At 30.9% G+C, this 18,954-nt stretch overlaps 2 protein-coding genes across 2 annotated transcripts; both read right to left on the bottom strand.

Annotated features, from left to right (window-relative positions):
* Nucleotides 1-610: 610 nt before the first annotated feature.
* On the bottom strand, nucleotides 611-1,240 carry LOC112526424 (pectinesterase inhibitor 9-like). Its single transcript, XM_025136709.1, has one exon. It carries the CDS (start codon nucleotides 1,238-1,240, stop codon nucleotides 611-613), a length of 630 nt encoding a protein of 209 aa, XP_024992477.1.
* Nucleotides 1,241-7,102: 5,862 nt separating this feature from the next.
* Nucleotides 7,103-7,845, bottom strand: LOC112526939 (pectinesterase inhibitor 9-like). Its single transcript, XM_025137385.1, has one exon. It carries the CDS (start codon nucleotides 7,843-7,845, stop codon nucleotides 7,222-7,224), a length of 624 nt encoding a protein of 207 aa, XP_024993153.1. The 3' UTR covers nucleotides 7,103-7,221.
* Nucleotides 7,846-18,954: the final 11,109 nt, after the last annotated feature.

Here is an 18,954-nt window from a genome sequence, read left to right as displayed (position 1 = left end):
ATAAATTCAGTGGGGGATTTGTGGGGGATCTTTGGCGGATATGGATAAAAGTTGACTTTTTTTGACTTTTTTGGTATCCGTCGGAAATCCGTCGGTAATCCGTCGGTAATATTTCCGACGGAATTTCCGCCAGAAAAATCCGTCGGTGATGCCCTTTTTTTTAGTAGTGTGGGAAAGATGTTGTTTTAAACTATAAACATTCTTTTAATTGTAAAAATTGTCGTTTTTGAACATTCATTTGGTTTTACCGTTTCTTTATTGGCAATATAAAATGCTTGAGTTCGAGTTAGAGGGTTGTAAAGGACTTAACTCTTACCGGATGAATATGATAAGGACCAATAATCTTATCCGGTAAGAGCAAGACAAGGACCAAGAGTCTTACCTGGTAAGTGAGAGCGAGACTCATACCACGGTGAGCGCAATCGTTGCATACAATGTCATGTTGATAGACTAAAATCTTATCCGATGAGTAAATGGTAATGTTAAATTTTACCAGTAAGTGCTTACCATGTAAGTGTTTGGTAAACAACCCTTGGTATCACTATAAAGAAAGAAAAAAATAAGTGGTATTTATAAGATTGAATAGAAATCATATGTCCCTAAATTCCATTTATGATCGATTAGGGATTTTGATACCATGTGAAGCACGATATCTTGTCGTGAAATGAGTAAACAACGCAAGATAATTGCTAGCCAGTTGTTTCACCTTCAAGATCCTTGCTCTGATCATAGCCTTTTCGCTAGTATCTATTCCATCCACCACAATCCCGTCCATGCACGTTGTGGCACCCGTCAAGGCCGCACTGACCCAAGTTTGCACGTTACTCTCGTGCCACAAAAAGTTATCATCCCCATCTTTTCCCATTTGTTGTAACTCCTTAAACGATTGCGTGATTTGGTTCACTCCATCGCTGATTTGATGAAGACATTCTGCCATTGCTTGATAGTCTTCAGAGTTCTTCGTTTCATTGAGTTTCTTCGCTACCATGTTCATATAGGTCTTGGTGAACCGAGCTTTTGATAGACATGAGGCCAGTGAAACTTGAGCTAATAGTTTCGGACTTGGTAGTCCGGTTTTGGTTACGTAAGGTAAAAGTGTTTGAACACATAGATCAGGATGTATCGTTGATCGACACTGTGATCCAACGTACATTCTAGCACGAGAACGAGACTCGACAATGGTCAAAATCAAGAAGATGGTGAGAGAGAAAACCAAGAAAGGGAGAAAATTTTGTGCCATTTTTGTGGGTTTTGTTTTTGTGTTTGAGATGTGGAAAATGGAAGAAAGGTGAGTGATTATATACAAAGTGGAGTTGTGAGATGCATTTTAAATCAATTAAACTCTGCATTAATTGGATCCAAATTGCTTCAGATCCAAAATATCACACATGAAAGTTGCTTATGAAAAGTTATGGTTGAGTAATTAAAAGATCAAGCAACACCATTCATGTCTCACCGACCACTTCTAATATATAAATCGACAGATGGGTGGTTTGCACGGTTTGTACAAATTGAATGGTTTGCATTTGATCGCTTCTCTACATACATATATATATATATATACACACACGCACACACACACGTATATATAACAAAAAATTGTGTATCATGTGTAAAGACACTATAGTAATGGTTAGACAACCTAATAAATTCCATCGACAAATTAGTTGGGGGAGCTTAATAGGATGAAAAAAAATCATTCTATACACACACTTTTTATTAACCATTGCAACAAAACCGGGTTTATATGACACTCCCAATTTCTAAGCGTCCTAATAGACATCTTTATAGGACCAAAAAAATAAAGTGTTATATCTAAAGGCGTTGTAATAAGTTTATATGACGTTTTTTGACGTCGATAAGTTTTTTATGACATTTTTAATATAAAACATCTCATTAGCAATTTTATAGGAGACTATTTGAAAAACTGTCGTATAAAAACAAGTGTTCTATAAAAAATTGAGTTTATAGGACACTTTTGATAAAGTTTTTTAATGCGACACTTTGTATTAAAAATGTCATGAAAAACTTGTTAAAACGTCCAAAAGCGTCATATAAACTTATTACAACATCTTTAGATAAAACGGTTTATATTTTGGTCCTATAAATTAAGTCCAATAAAGCGGTGTATTATGACGCTTAGAAATTGGGGGCGTCCTATAAACCCAATTTTTTTGTAGTAAACTTATTGTAATATTTTTAAATTTATGTCGTCATGACTGAAATCCCCTTGTTTATACACGATTTCAGTAATGTTTTTATTTTGTTTTCTCTAACGATAACGCAAATAATTGAAATCCAAAGTTTCCTTCGTTCGTGAATTATTTTTTATATATAAGTTCAATATTTTGCAATAAATGGCAACGACGTTTATAACAATGCTAATCGTATTTATTAGAGACTATAAACGGAATGTGTTTGTTCACCGTCCATTAAACGAACCTATTCTTTGTTTCCCTTTAAAGTAAGTTAGTAACGTAGCTTTTGAAGTAACGAGTTTGAGTCCCGGCCTTCGGTTTGAAGACATATTAAGAGTACCGATGTTTATGGAAATATGTCTATAAAGCAAATGAAACATAATAATTAATTAATTAACATAACATAACATAATCCTATGATTAATTAATTAATTAATTAATTAATCATATAAAACTTCACTTTTCAGCGACATTGATGAATGATCATAATATATGAGGTGGGGCTTGTAACGAGGGTTAACTTGAATCAACCTTAAAATTGTTTTATAATATACTTCTTATTATAGTTAGTGGTGTTAAAAAAACCTGATGGACCGTAAAAACCGATCGAACCGAACCGAACCAAACCTGGCTAGTTTTCCCGATTTGGACGGTTTGATGGTTTAGTCCAGTCAGGAAAATTGTCAAACTAGGTGGTCCAATCCGATAGGCGGTTTGAGCGATTGTTTTGGTTGTCTAAACCGAACTGACCACTTATACATATAAATATATAATTTTTAAAATATCATCTATACTATATTATAAAACATTTGATAAAAACTCTTAAAAACCATTCTTTATGCATCAAGTATTGTTTATTAATACATATTATTTAAAATTTGAGATTACAAGTAAATAGTGTGTAAGTACAACTTATTAAAGCTCGGTGTTCGAATTCGTGTAACTAACTGCGGATAAACATAATCAAATAGAGGATAAAACATCTCATTTTAAAATATAAAAAATCTAAAATATGTATAGGATAATTATCGAGTTCTAACAAAATAGTTAATTATTATATTTATAAGAAAATTATATTATTAAACCAAATATAGATTACTTAATTGTTGAACCTAAGTTAAATTATAATAAAAAATACAAAAAATGAGTAATTTTAAATAGTTAATTTTGATACTAATATCGATATATTTTTGCCAAATTTTTATGATATATTTAAATTTATATTTTATTCAAACATAAAAACATCATCGTTTTTTTCAAAATCACATAAGACCATATTATAACATCGACTGAGATAAATAATAAAATAAAATATTAAAATCAAGATTTATCTCGCTGCATTACACGAGTACCCTTCTAATTTTATTTTAATATCGAACTCTTAGATTTACATATTGGATTAATATTTATAAGTCTTTTAAATTTTAAATGGTCTTAATATTATAAATTATCATTTATTAGATTTATATTTATTTAAAATTAGAATTTAATTTACCAATTATTAATTTAGAGTTCTTTCAATTCAAACATCACATCATTATTTTACCAATTTCTAATTCGTGAGTATATATGTATGATGTATGCATGGCAGAATATAATACCTCACATCGGATGGGTAGGGGAATTAAAGTTGTGTTATATGTGACTGGATATTGGTACGGTTAATGTGGAATGTTAAATTCGTGAGTCTAGATTTGTGGACAAAGAGGATAATATTTGGTGGTTGGATTGGGATGTTATAAATTGTATCAGAGTCGGGAATCAGACTGGTGTGCTAGTGAGGACGCTGGGGTCCTAAGGGGGATGGATTGTAAGATCCCACTTCGGTTGAGGAGGGGAATGAAGGTTGCCTCATAAGGGGCTGTATACATTGTCTATCAGACGCATTTTGAAACCGTAAGTCCAGGTGTGTGGACAAAGTGGACAATATCTGATACAGTTGGATTTAACTTTTTTAATTCATATTTTAAATTTTAAGCCAATAATTAACCCAAACTGTCTCAAAAAATGTATTATAACCCAAGTTTGTTGTAATGTCATGTCTTGTTTGTCATTGAACCCACTACTCAAATAAGTGTGAGATGGATGAGTCTTGAACAAATATGAACATCCGGGTGATGGTGACGTTTTTTTTTCCAGATATATGTAACTGGTGAAAGACTAATACTTGTTCTTATTCATAACAAATGTAACGTTTATCACATCTATTTCAGTTCTACATACTCTCACATTATCAGTTTTATCACAATTACGGATTGTTTGTCACAATTATTTATGATTAGGGGTGTTGGACTCGTATCAAATTAAGCCAACACACATTAATACCAACTATACCAATTTAATTGGTACTGACTTACGTCAGTTGGTATTACCTTATTAAGTATGTAAACTTGATTGATACAGGATATAAGAAATTTTGAATCGGTGTATTATTGTATTGTACCATGGACGAACCTACTATAGGGTATACGGTGGCACGAGCCACCGTATTATTTTCCTCCGTCGAAGGGTAGAAAAATTTAGGTTCGTAAAAGGTACAACCGTATTAATTTGTCGTGTGGCACCATATATATTTTGAAATTAAAATGAAAACAAATTTTATTTGGTAGAGTTGATTTGCAAGACTTTTATTCCACCCAGAGCCAAGTTCAAATTCTATCAGTGGCATTTTCTTAATCAAATGGTGCCACTGTTTGAAAAAAATTTCATATATTTGTTTCTTATAGTCAAACAGTGATGTCGTTTAAAAAAAATTTCCTATATTTTTTTCTTATAGTCAAATGGTGCCACCATTTGAAAAAAATTCTGCGTCCGTCCCTGTATTGTACCAACTTAACTAATTATTTTTTAGTTACTAATTAATATTTAATACTTGATTAGTCTGATCAACTATTGAGTATTGTTTTTGTTTGTGAAAATCCCATATGTCATACCCTTTTTGAATAAGTCGGTTTTAGAAGACTTAGAAGTCCAGGGGCCTTATGTGTTAATTTATTTTGTTGAGGGTTACTTTTGGAAAAAGTTGAACCATATAAAGGTGATTCTTGTTCTTGTAGTTTTATCTTGGAATCAAATATGAATCTTCCTTTACATTCTTTTTCAATCTAGTTTTTGATTCAATCTTGGTGCTATGAGTTTGATCAGGGTTCTTGGCTAAAAGATGATTAGGGTTCGAATCTAAGGAGGAATAAAAAATCTCTTGTGGTCACGGATGTTCAAATGCGGTGACTCCGGACTATACGCAAAGCCGATGGTCGTCCTGGAATTAGTCGGCTCACATAGCGAATTGGATATCCAAGTTAATAAAAATAATCTTGATACTTACAATTTTGAATGAGAAAATTTAAGCATCCATATTTGAGTTCTTCCTACTTCAATTTTCTGGATCATAAATTCTTCTCTTGAAAGAGTAGTTGAGAGCCTTTCATTATGTTGTGAAGAAAGAATGTTATGGTTTTATGTATGCTCTTGTGATCAATAAAAGTTTGAAGAGTAGAGTTTTATTTGTTCAAAATCAGGCTTTATTTGTCCAGAGGGTTATGCGACCTCAGCCGTGACTTAGGTCGCATAAGTCCCTGTGGACTCATATTTGGGTTTTTGCTTCGTGTTGTTTTGAGATCTTTCTGGGTATCATATAGACTCTTAGAGATTGTTTCGAGTATAATCCATTTAGATTCTAACCATGCTTCCCTTATTTAGATTTAAGCGTTCGGTTTTGAAATCTCGTAACAATTAAAGTCTATTTCATCGTTTATCATATCAATATGAGTTTTCTTATAATCTTTTTAAATTGAAATGCATATGTTATCAAATGATTACTACTTTGTTATTATACGTTATTGGTATGTATGAAATGTTACTGTTAACTGTGATACGGTATTGCTATAGTTGGTAGTGCTTGAGAGCCTACTTTATAACTAACTGGGATGTAGTGTCTGAGAGCCTACTTTATATCTAATTGGGATGTAGTTCTGTCTGAGACCCTACTTTATATCTAATTGGATGTAGTACTGTCTGAGAGCCTACTTAAGATCTAACTGGGATGTAGTACTGTCTGAGAGCCTACTATATGACTAATGATTTAAAAGGTTTTATATTAATTAGTTTTATTGCATTGTTGCACTGTCAGAGATTTTCTCACTAGACCATATAGTCTAACTCTCATTTTGTTTTCAAAAATATACATTTCAGGACAGCGACAAATAGAAGGTAAAGGAAAGGATGAAATGTGAGATCACCTTATTTGGTTTATCTTTTTTTTTTTAAGTATATAATATTTATATACGACGAATAAAACAAATAAACTTACACATCATCATCACTTTTGGTGAGGTTTGAACCATTGACCTCTTAGGAGGCCAATGACTCACATACCGCTAGGCCAAAGACCATTTGATTTATCTTGTTTGAAGATAATCAAGAAGGAAATTGAAGTCTTCTTTTGATATTGGCTATATGGATCTTCTGTATGAAAATGTTATCAGCAAAAAACTGTGGTAGATTTCAGACAGTTGTATAGTTTTGTAGAATGGGACCAAATTTATATCCCAATGTAATGGTTACAGATTATTTGAATCTATGGGTTGTTACACCGTAAAACATAGCCTTAACTCTACTTATCATACGATTCTTTATCTGATTTAATTAAATAAGTAACCACTAAAAATTATTTAATTGGTTATTATATGTTTTGGTTTGACTTTTATCTTATATTTATTTTGTATTTAAATTTGTTTTATATTTGTCATTGTAATTTTTATTTATGTTATCGTATTTTTAGGCATTAATTAATTATTTTGCATTTATTTAAATAAACTCACCATTTGTATTAATTAAATAGACTTTTGCCCTAATTCGAAAATGTATTGTTTTACTTGCTCATCTAAAATCCAAAATTCATATTCGATAAATGATATTTCATCATCAAAAACATGTATCGTGACCCGTGAACAAGAAAAATTCAAAGAAAGAACGAACAATTATTCTTAACACAACAAATCGAGACTTAGAACGAACACTTAGTTTAGGGAGTCCTGATCACACGAGATCCACGGTGTCGTGTCGTGAACCGGTTAAACAACGCAAGTGCGTTACTGGCAAGATGCTTAACGTTCAAAACCCGTGCTTTAATCATCCCCTTTTCCTTCCCACTGATTGCTTTATCTGATATCCGATCGAGACATGTCGTCACATCCGTCAACGCCGTGCTAACCCACGTCTGTACGTTACTCTGGTGCCACGTAAAGTGTTTCTCCCCATCAAGCACCATTCGTTGTTGCTCCTTAACCGATTGTGTTATCTGGCTCACTCCATCGTTGATCTGAGACAAACAATCCGTCATCGCTTCATAGTATCCCGCATTAATCTTTGTTTTGTTGAAATCTTTCGCTACCATATTCACGTAGGACTTTGTGAGTCGGGCTTTGACTAGACATGTGGTTAGCGAAATCCTGGCCAGTTGTTCAGGCCCGGGTGCGTTTGTTTTGCTGACAAAGGGTAGGAGGGTACGGATGCATAGTTCAGTGTAAATCGTTGAACGGCATTGGTGCTCGACGTATGCTCGGGCTCGAGAACCACATTCAACGGTCGGGTTTAAGCCAAAAATGGCCAGAAAGATGATTAGCAAAGAGAGGATTTTATGTGCCATTTAGTTTGATTTTGAAATGTAGATCTTTAAGAGGTTGTGCATGGTGTTATATAGGGGGGTGTCACGTTCACCGCAATTTGATCAGATTTCAATTATTAAAATATATTTAATTAAAAAGTATATTGTTTTACGTGTAATATAATAATTTTATATTAATTTAATGTGATGCTGCAAAATAAAATTATTGCAAACAATAAAAAATAAACAGTTTTTTGATTATTTAATATTAAAATAAACAGATTATATAAAATTAAAAAAAAAATTAATAATTTAAATACCTACGATATGACATCTCTACTAAGGGGAATGTTGATCAAACACTTGGTTGATAAGTGTTTGTAGGTAAAATTCAACAATATCACTTAGTTATTGTGTGAGATTTTAGTTCACTGAAACATCATATGCAACAATTTATTCGGTAAGCATTAATCGTGGTAAGAGCCATCGACTTCATTTACCGTGTAAGACTCTTAGTCTTTATCTCGTTCTCACGCCCTCATTTACTGGGTAACACTCTCGGTCTTTATCTCGTTTTCACCGGATAAGATTCTTTGTCATTGTTTTAATCATCCGGTAAAATAATATGATTTAGTAAGTGTTTGTCAGAGTAAACGTTTGGAAAAGGCCTCTAACTTGATAAAACTAACAAAAGAAACACTTTTTTTTATAATAACACAAAATATTAAAAATAATGAGAGAGATTTTTTTTAATAAATATGTAAACGATAAATTATATGAGAAAATATTGAATTAAATATAAAAAGAAGAAGAAAAAATCTTAATTGTGATGAAGATAAAAGAAAGTGTTTGGTTTTCTATAATATAATGAGTCTATTCTTCTAGAAGTTCAAAAATTCATTCCTAGTTAATCCAATGAAATTCATTTCCACTTTTAGTCCATGTTCTGTGCGAATAAGTCGTAAGTAAACAACCCAAATAAGTTGTGCGAATAAGCCAGATAGACCAATAAGCATAATTAAGCCGCAAGTAAACAACCAATTAATGGGATTTAGATTGAATTAATTTTCTGCTTCGAGCTAACCTAATTTTTCGTAAACAATTGTCTAAACTTGTTAAACAACTTGAATATAACAAATGTTACCATACGTAAACAACTCCAAATATTTATGTTTTGTCCTATAAATTATCATAAGGTGTTAATTAATCAACAACAAAAATCATAAGAGCAGTGCCTAATTTGTTTGATCCTGACCTTCAAAAGTCAAAAATGTCTAAAGGTCTCAAGTTTAAATCCAATAAAAAATAAAAATCTTTTTGTGGCCACAAAGATTCAAATACAGTGACTTCATTTTACCCATAAAGCAGATGATCGTTTTGGAATTATTCAGAAAAGAATATGAAAGTCAACCCAAAATTTGTATTTGCAAATTGAATTTGACTTTTGAAATTTACCTGGGAAAGTTCCTTTTACTTTGTATATATTAGCTTCCATGATCCTTGTTTCAAGGGGAAATATTATTTGGTGCCATAATTAATTATCACATGATTTAATTAATAAATTATAAAAAAAACATTTAATTATTTAATTTGGTCGGTCTTAATACCACGAGCTTTACATTAATTACCAGCATATTTTCTCATGGATACACTCATAATTCATATCTATTTTAATTCATTAGAATTAGGTTTCACTCGGTGTAGGTCTCGACTTTCGTTTTAGCTGATAAAATCTATTTTTCGTTGAAGATTTTTATTATTATTATTATTATTTATTTAATTGTAGCTGTTTCATTAAGATAGTCTGAATATACATCGACTAATTAAATGAGATCTTAAAGTTAACGGTAAAAAAATCTAAGTTATTTTTAGGAATCTTTATTTGTTGAGCTACTCACAAAGGTTTGAAAAAAATTAGGTTGCTAAATCATTTGCATTCTTAATTTTTATGTTTAAATATTTAATAATCACTGCAACAAAATCGTGTTTATAGAATACTCATAATTTCTGAGCGTCTTAATAGACCTCTCCCAATTTCTGAGCGTCTTAATAGACCTCTATATAGGACTTAGTTTATAGGACCAAAAAAATAATGTGTCCTATCAAAATGCGTTGTAATAAGTTTATATGACCTTTTTTTTTACGTCGTAATTAGTTTTTTAGAACACTTTTAATATAAAACGTTTCATTAGCAACTTTATATGACACTATTTTAAAAATTATCCTATAAAAAATTGATTTTGTAGGACACTTTCTTAAAAGTGTCATATAAAGTTGCTAATGCGACACTTTGTATTAAAAGTGTTCTAAAAAACTTGTTAAGACGCCCAAAAGCGTTATATGAACTTATTACAACACATTTAGATAGAACGCTTTATATTTTGCTCCTATAAATTAAGTCATATAAAACGGTCTATTGGGACGCTTAGAGATTGGGGGCGTCCTATAAACTCAATTTTGTTGTAGTGAATGCATTATGGTAAAGTTGGCAAAATTTTAAGTTTTATACTTACAAGTCGTTTACAGAACACTGTTAATCTGAAGCGTTCACTGGCTCATTTACTTTACATGTTGGTATTATAAAGATCAAGAATCTTACTCTGTAAAAGACATGAGGACCAGTAATCTTACGCAATAAGGGAAGGTGGTGACTTTTATCATAAGCGTTTGTCCGGTAAACGTTTTGTTTTAGCAACGACTTAATTACATACATACAACAAACTATGAAATGCACCAATAAACATGTTATAGAAGTTTTGGTAACCGTAAACATCAGAGTCAAATTAAGTGTCTCTCGACTAATGATCATATGGGATCTTGAAGTTAATGGTCAAACAAACTATTGAACTTTGGAACAAATCCAAGGTATATAATAATAGTTGAGCTAGCCGCAAGCGGTCAAGGTTATGTATAGTATTGTAGAAGTTTCATATAATATACATGTTTTTTAGGTTAACGTTAATTTGTATACATATAACTATACACGGATGTTTATGTTATATATATATATGGTTGAGTTTTGATTAGAAGAGAAGTTATGGTGAGAAGCGTAAAAATAGTTTATCACACTTCTATCAATCGTAATTGAATGTTAACACTAATGATGCACCAGATTAATTTATTTTAAAATAGAATTCATGGGAAGAAATAACATTAAAAGTGATCAAGAGTTCATCAACCCTATATTATATAATATATATATACTAGAAGAGTACTCGCGTAATGCAGCGAAACACATCTCGATTTTAATGTTCTATTTTATTATTTGTTTCTGTTGATGTTATAATATGATTTTATGTGTTTTAAAAAAAAACAATAATGATTTTATTTTTGAATAAAATATAAATTTTAAGATATCTTAAAATTTTGAAAAAAAAAAGAATATATATCAATGTTAATATCAAATCAACTATTTAAAAGTTCTATTTTCTTTATGTAATTTCTTTAATTTATTTTTTATTATAATTTAATTTAAGTTTAATAACGAAATAATTTATTTTTGGTTTAATAATATAACATTTTATAAAGATAATAATTAAGTATTATGTTAGAACTTAATAATTATCTTAATTTTATTTTAGATTTTTTTATATTTAAAATGTGATGTTTATTCTATATTTGATTATATTTATCTGCAGTTATTTACACAAATTCAGATATGGAGCTTTAATAAGTTGTACCTACGCACCAATCTACTTGCAATCTTGAGTTTTAAGTAATATGCAATAATAAACAATATTTACACATAAAAAATGATTTTTAAAAGTTTTTGTCAAATATCTTATAATATAGTATGTATATATGTGTGTGTGTGTGTGTGTGGAGATAGAGATATCTAGAAGTAAAAGTTTGCAAATATTATTAGCTTAATTAATAAAAAGGATTATGTTGGTTACTCGATCTTTTTGTTTAGTCAACCCCAATATTTTTATTTTACGACACTCCCATGCATGATACTGAGATTATAATTTAGCCTATTTTATTATTATTATTATTATTATATATATCATTCATATTTGTATAAACCGTGCAAACCATCCTTATTTGTTTAATTTTATGAAATTGTTTCATATAATAGTTTTTTTTTTATGAAATTGTTTCATATATGGTTATGAAATTGTTTCATATAATACTTATGAAATATTAATGAAACTGTTTCATGTATTTCTCTAAAATTAATATAATGAAGATGATAATATTCATAATTAACACTTTCTATAATAAAAATGAAAAAATGAAAAATTATGATTGGTTAATTAAATGAAGTTTGTACGGTCTATACAAATAACGTGGTTTGTAAAATAAACCTTATATATATATATATATATATATATATATATTAAAATTGAGAGTTGTAAAAATTGGGTTTGGGTTTTTTGAAGTATTAAAATTAGTTTTTCATAAATTTTTTAATCTCTGTCGTATATATTGTTTTAGGAGTCTTTAATTAAATCAGGGTAAATTTATAAATAAACAATTTTTCTATTTATTCACTTTTCCATGCGACCTGTTCATCATTGCCACTAATACTTGGCATGCGCTATCATTTTTCATAGTATAAGAAATTTAGGGTATTAAAAGTGTATTATTATATCATTTTATTATGCATAATCGTATATATTTTGAAACTACAATAATTATATAAGTTTTGCTTGGTAGAATTGATTTGCATGAATTTTTGTCTTCCATCCCAAGCAAGGGCGGACCCAAAGAAAAAAAAATTAATGGTGGCACCATATAATTTAGAAAAAATTAATTGCAAAAAGCGGCTTTTATCGATGTGTCTTCGTTCGATGTGATTTTAGCCTAATTCCACTGTTTCGAGTGATTTTTAAAGGTTTTTTTTGTTTGATTCTGAGGAATTTTTTAGTTTTCTTTTTATCGATTTTGAGGGACCTTTTCAGTTTTTTTTGGTTGATTTCAAGAGTTTTTTTTTTTTTTTTGGTTTTTTGGTTGATCACGAGGTACAGTTGCATTTTTTTGAACATCATACGATGACACCTTCTAAAACGATACAAATGCACCTTTTATAAACGTAAATTTTTTAAAACCTTCGATAGAGAGATAATACGGTGGCATGTGCCGTCGCGTGCCCTTCTATGGGTCCATCCATGATCCCAAGTACATATTTGAATCATGTTTGTATCATTTTATTAATTTTTAATTTTAATTTTAAAATTCGTTATGAAAAAAATTTATAACAAAAAACTAAAACATATGACCATGCGTACGAAAAATAATAAACTAACAAACTGATGAACGATAATTTTATAAAAAGTATACATATCTTTGTTTCATACATTCGAATAGTATCACCACTGGGAAAAAGATTTCCTAGATTGCCCCTATGATCATTGAATAAATTCATAAATACCATCAAACTTATTATCTAAGCGTCCTAATAAATACTTTATAGAACTTAGGTTTATAGAACTAAACTATAAAATGTCCTATCTAAAAGCGTAACAATAGGTTTATGAGACGTTTTTAGACGTTTTAACAAGTTTTTAGAACGTTTTTAAAATAAAGTCTCCTATAAACCCATCTTTTTATAGGACACTTTGTTTATAGGACACTGTTTTTTATAGTATCGTATAAAATAGTTTAATACGGCGCTTTATTTTTAAAACATCCTAGAAAACTTGTCGGAACGTGTAAAGAAACGTCGTATAAACCTATTGTAACATTTTCAGATAAGACACTTTCTGATTTGATCTTATAAACATAAGTCCTATAAAGTATTTTTTAGGACGTTACTACGTTTTAACCATCCAATAAAATCAATTTTGTTGTAGCGTTAGCGACAAACTGCCCTTAAAGCAAACAATACAACCACCCACCTGCACCTAAGAGCCAAGATTTCCATAAAAGCATCAAAACACTTGGAAATGTACATTGGTTGGCCTCAACACTTCAACCCTCATATCTTGAAATCACCCAATGGCTCCAAATTTATCTTATATTTCATTGAACATCATTTCCTTATCGGGTGAGTATGGTAAAAACTGATAAATTTACCTGGTAAGAGGCATGACAATGACCAATACTTTTACCCAGTGTATAATGAGGGTGGTGACTTTTACCTGGTTAGCACTTACCGTGTAAAAGACATCCACCAACCACTACAACAAAATTGGTTTAATAAAACAACTAAAATGTCTAAGCGTTCTAATAAAATATTTTATAAGATTTATGTTTATAGGACCAAACCAAAAGACGTCATATCTAAAAGTGTTAACAATAGGTTTATAACACGTTTTTAGACGTTTTAGCAAGTTTTATAGAACACTTTTAAAGTAAGATGTCGTATTAGCAATTTTATATGACACTATTTGAAACCATGTCCTATAAATACAAGTGTACTATAAAAAAAATGGGTTTATAGAACACTTCTAAAAAATGTCCTATAATATATCACTACAACAAAATTGGGTTTATAGGACACCCCAATCTCTAAGCGTCCCAATAGACCGTTTTATAGGACCAAAATATAAAGCGTCATATCTAAAGGTGTTGTAATAAGTTTATATGACGCTTTTGAGCGTCTTAACAAGTTTTTTAGGACATTTTTAATACAAAGTGTCGCATTAGCAACTTTATAGGAAACTTTTGAGAAAGTTCATATAAACTTAATTTTTTATAGGACATTTGTTTTTATAGGACAAATTTTCAAATAGTGTTCTATAAAGTTGATAATGGGACGCTTTATATTAAAATTGTCCTAAAAAACTTATTACGACATCAAAAAACGTCACATAAACTTATTACAACACCTTTAGATTTGACACTTTATTTTTTGGTCCTATAAATTCTATAAAGAGATATATTAGAACACTTAAAATTTGGGAGTGTACTATAAACCTGATTTTGTTGTAGTGTATCTAATATGGCACTTTATTTTAAAATCGTCCTAAAATTTTTGTTAAAACACACAAAAACTTTCTATAAATTTATTGTAACGCTTTTAGATAGAACGTATTTATAGTTTGGTTGTTTAAACTCAAGTTCTATAGAATATTTTATTAGGACGCTTAGACATTCTAAGTGTCCTATAAAGACAATTTTGTTTTAGTGAACAACATTACTATGTCATTTTGATGAGCAGTATTCTTATTCTTACCTGGCATGATAAGTGAGGGTGATGATTCTTGCACGGTAAGTACTTATCCGCTTAGCGTGGTAAATGGTCGACCCCTTACTTTAGAATCTTGAAAAGCCTATATAACCAAAGCTTATCGAACTAATCAAGGGTTGCACGAGACTACGTTGGTGTAATTGTTATGATAAATATGGTATTAGTGATTTTAGTATCATCAAGCGTTTTGATGTAGTTGTGATTTATACGGGATAATCTAGGTGGTAAGGCAAACGTAACATGAGTTAGGAGGTACGGAGTGTACACTCACAAATGTCGTCTCTATCAACTTAAATCGTTATAAGACAAGGGTCAAGGGGTTGCACCCCTAATGGGTCTAAGGTTCAGTGCCTCTTAGTCTTCTTCAGAAGCTATTGATTCTAAGGTACCTTATGAATAGCTAGAGTTTTAATTCATGTTCGATCTTATCCACTAGCGGTTGCAGTTATTAATTAACTGTCTAACTAACCCATAACTTTTGATCTCTCATGTAAATATATGAAACATGGAATCTGGGAGGACATAGAACTAAATTTATAGGAAGCTTTTGGGCGTCTTAGCAAGTTTTTTGGGACACACTACTAAATGAAAAACTTTTGCCTATGGACTTTACCTTGAGAAATCTGTTGCTAAAAGGTGATTCGTCACAAGAATCGTTTTTTATGGGACACTTATGTTTATAGGATATTTTTTCAAATAGTAATCTATAAAATAGCTAATGTGACGTTTTTTTATAAAAGTGCCCTAACAAAACTTGTTACGACGCCCAAAAACGCCCTATAAACTTATTACAATGCTTTTAGATAAGACACCTTATTTTTTGCTCATATAAATAATGTCTTATAAAATGGTCTACTAGGAAGCTTATTTATTGGTGGCGTCTTAGAGTTTTTGACCGGGAGCGGACCGGTTACAAAGGGGAAATCTCAGACCAGAATCGAGTTTTGGCCATCTCTATTGGCCGATGGGAGTTGTCCTAAGAGAAACTTACTAACAATATTACTATGTCGTTTTGATAACAAATAATCTTACTTGACGGGGTAAGCAAGGGTAGTGACTATTATCTGATAAAATGTCGGTTAGTTTAGGATCTTGAAAAGCCTATATAACCAAAGCTTGTTGAACCTATCTTGGGTTTGTACAAATCTACACAAGTCATCTAATTGTTATAATAAATATGGGCAAATAAGATGTGCAATTAGAAATCTTGCTTCATTATCAACAAACCTTGTGCCATGGATGAGCACTGATTTGTGCAAACCTAAACTCGGTATAATCAGGATTCATATATCTTTAATTGCTCCCGTAATGTTTTCTTCTCCAAATCTAAACGGGAAAAACGATTTCTTTATAACGAGTTTCAAGTTATAAAATTATGTGAAGACAAGAAACCAATTGATCCATATCATTTTCATCGGGAAAAAGAGGTTGCATATAACGAATCACCCGTATGGATGCGATATTGAAGTTTAATTGTAAGGCTCATAGCACAAAATACATGCAAAGAATCTGAAAACTAGACATCGATTCGATACTATGATCCTTTGTAATTAAATCCAATGTCGCGTTTACTATATGCAACTTGTTTTTTCAGAAGAAAGTGGTATATATCAAGCGGTAGAGATAATCAAAAGTGTGTAATCTTACAAACTTCAATCATTTTGTTTTCACGTAATTTCTCTTTGAAACTCATTCTAACAATCATATTTTTTCCCCGTTAAGATTTTTAGAACACCAACACGAGAAGAAATCAAGTGTATAAAACCTCGTTAGACCGAGTGCAAGTTCCCACAAATCAAGACTCATCCTTGGCATAAGGTTTTTTAATAACCAAGCAAGGTGATATGCTTGTGGGCAACAATTTGGTTCTTTCTTTACATGTCATCGGTATATCCCACCCAAGTGTGAGGTTTAATGAGTGAGATGTACACAGACCTGACCTCTACCCCAAAATAGAGAGACTATTTTTTTGAAGACCTCTTGTTGATTGACCTAAAAGGTCGATTTTCTAGTTTCTTAGTGTGTGTTTTCTTGAATAATAAGGGGGCTTCCCGTTGGAACCCTTGTCTCACTTACCCAACTATCAAAACAGGTCGAATAAACATCATTAACTTCCATCATCTCTAATGCGGTCATGCCATCATTCAAACTCCCACAAATATCGCATGCATGTCTACTAACGCACTTTCGACAAACACATTACAATACAACAAAATTAGTTTTATAAGGCGTCCTAATAGAATTCCTTATAGAACTTAGATTTATAGGACAAAACTATAAAGTGTCATGTCTAAAAGCATAATAATAGGTTCATAGGCCGCTTTTAGACGTTTTAACAAGTTTTTAGGACACTTTTAAAATAAAGTCTCCTATAAACCCATCTTTTTATAAAACACTTTGTTTATAGGACATTTTTTCTAATAGTGTCGTATAAAATAGTTTAATACGGCACTTTATTTTTAAAGCATCCTAAAAAACTTGTCAGAACGCTTAAAGAGCGTTCTATAAACCTATTGTAACATTTTTTGGTAAGACACTTTCTGATTTGATCCTATAAACTTAAGTCCTACAAAGTATCTTTTTAGGACTTATCGGGTAAAAGACATCCACCAACCACTACAACAAAATTGGTTTAATAAAACAACTAAAATGTCTAAGCGTTCTAATAAAATATTTTATAAGATTAATGCTTATAGGACCAAACCAGAAGACGTTGTATCTAAAAGTGTTATAATAGGGTTATAGCACGTTTTTAGACGTTTTAACAAGTTTTATAAAACACTTTTAAAGTAAAATTTCATATTAGCAATTTTACAGGACATTTGAAACCATGTCCTAGAAATACAAGTTTCTTTTAAAAATATGAGTTTATAGGACACTTTTGAAAAATGTCCTATAATATATCTAATACGACACTTTATTTTAAAAGCGTCCTAAAAATTTTGTTAAAACACACAAAAACGTCCTATAAACCTATTGTAACACTTTTAGATAGAAAGCTTTTATAGTTTGGTTGTATAAACTTAAGTTCTACAAAATATTTTATTATGACACTTAGACATTCTAAAGGTCCTATAAAAGCAATTTTATTATAGTGAACAACATTACTATGTCATTTTGATGACCAATATTCTTACCTGGCAGGGTAAGTAAGGTTGATGATTCTTGCATAGTAAGCACTTATCTGGTTAGCGTGGTAAATGGTCGACCCCTTAGTTTAGAATCTTGAAAAGCCTATATAACGTAAGCTTATCGAACCAATCAAGGGTTGTACAAGTCTAGGCAAGTCAATTGGTGTAAAAAACAGTGACAGTAGTAGCATGGTCGTGACTAGGAATGGGGTGCACGACGTTGGTTAAATTTGATGCAATGAGATGGAATTTAAACCCTTCATTTGTGGCAAAGAATGATGAATTCTATAATTTTTGGAATTAAATGGATTTCAAAGGATTTCTACATTTTCAATATGTGGATGAAACAAATGAATTGGAATTTGATCAAAAGAATTCCTACATTCTTGATTGCTCTTTTAACTATATGCGTTTTAAACTTACATTGCATATGTGATCATGTACGTTTCTTAACATGATGAGTATTTGAACACCCTCATAACCGAATCCTGAGTAATTGTAAGTATGTGTTAACAACTGAATGTCTTATACATGTTCATTTTAAACTTACAATGATGTTCATTGGTGAAACAGTTTACATTTAACATAGGGGGTGTTTGGGATTGCTTATAAAAACAACTTATTGACTTATTCCGATGTGGTACCGGTAATAAGCACTTTTGAGTGTTTGGATAAACAACTTATACCGGTGCCAAACCGGTAATAAGGAGTTTTTGAAGAAGTTAAACTCTTCTGACTTATAATAAATTGATAACTGTTTTTATAGAAAAGCATAAGTTGTTTCAAATAAGCAATCCCAAACACCCCTGTTGATCCTCTCTCATTGATTTGTTGATAATCCCTTTTTCCTTTCGATGTATTTATGTATCTGTAATTTCAGTTCCA

The sequence above is a fragment of the Cynara cardunculus genome (assembly GCF_001531365.2).
Source record: "Cynara cardunculus var. scolymus isolate 2C chromosome LG 14, CcrdV1, whole genome shotgun sequence".
Classification (NCBI taxonomy): domain Eukaryota; kingdom Viridiplantae; phylum Streptophyta; class Magnoliopsida; order Asterales; family Asteraceae; genus Cynara; species Cynara cardunculus.
This window is presented reverse-complemented; position numbering and strand designations above follow the sequence as displayed.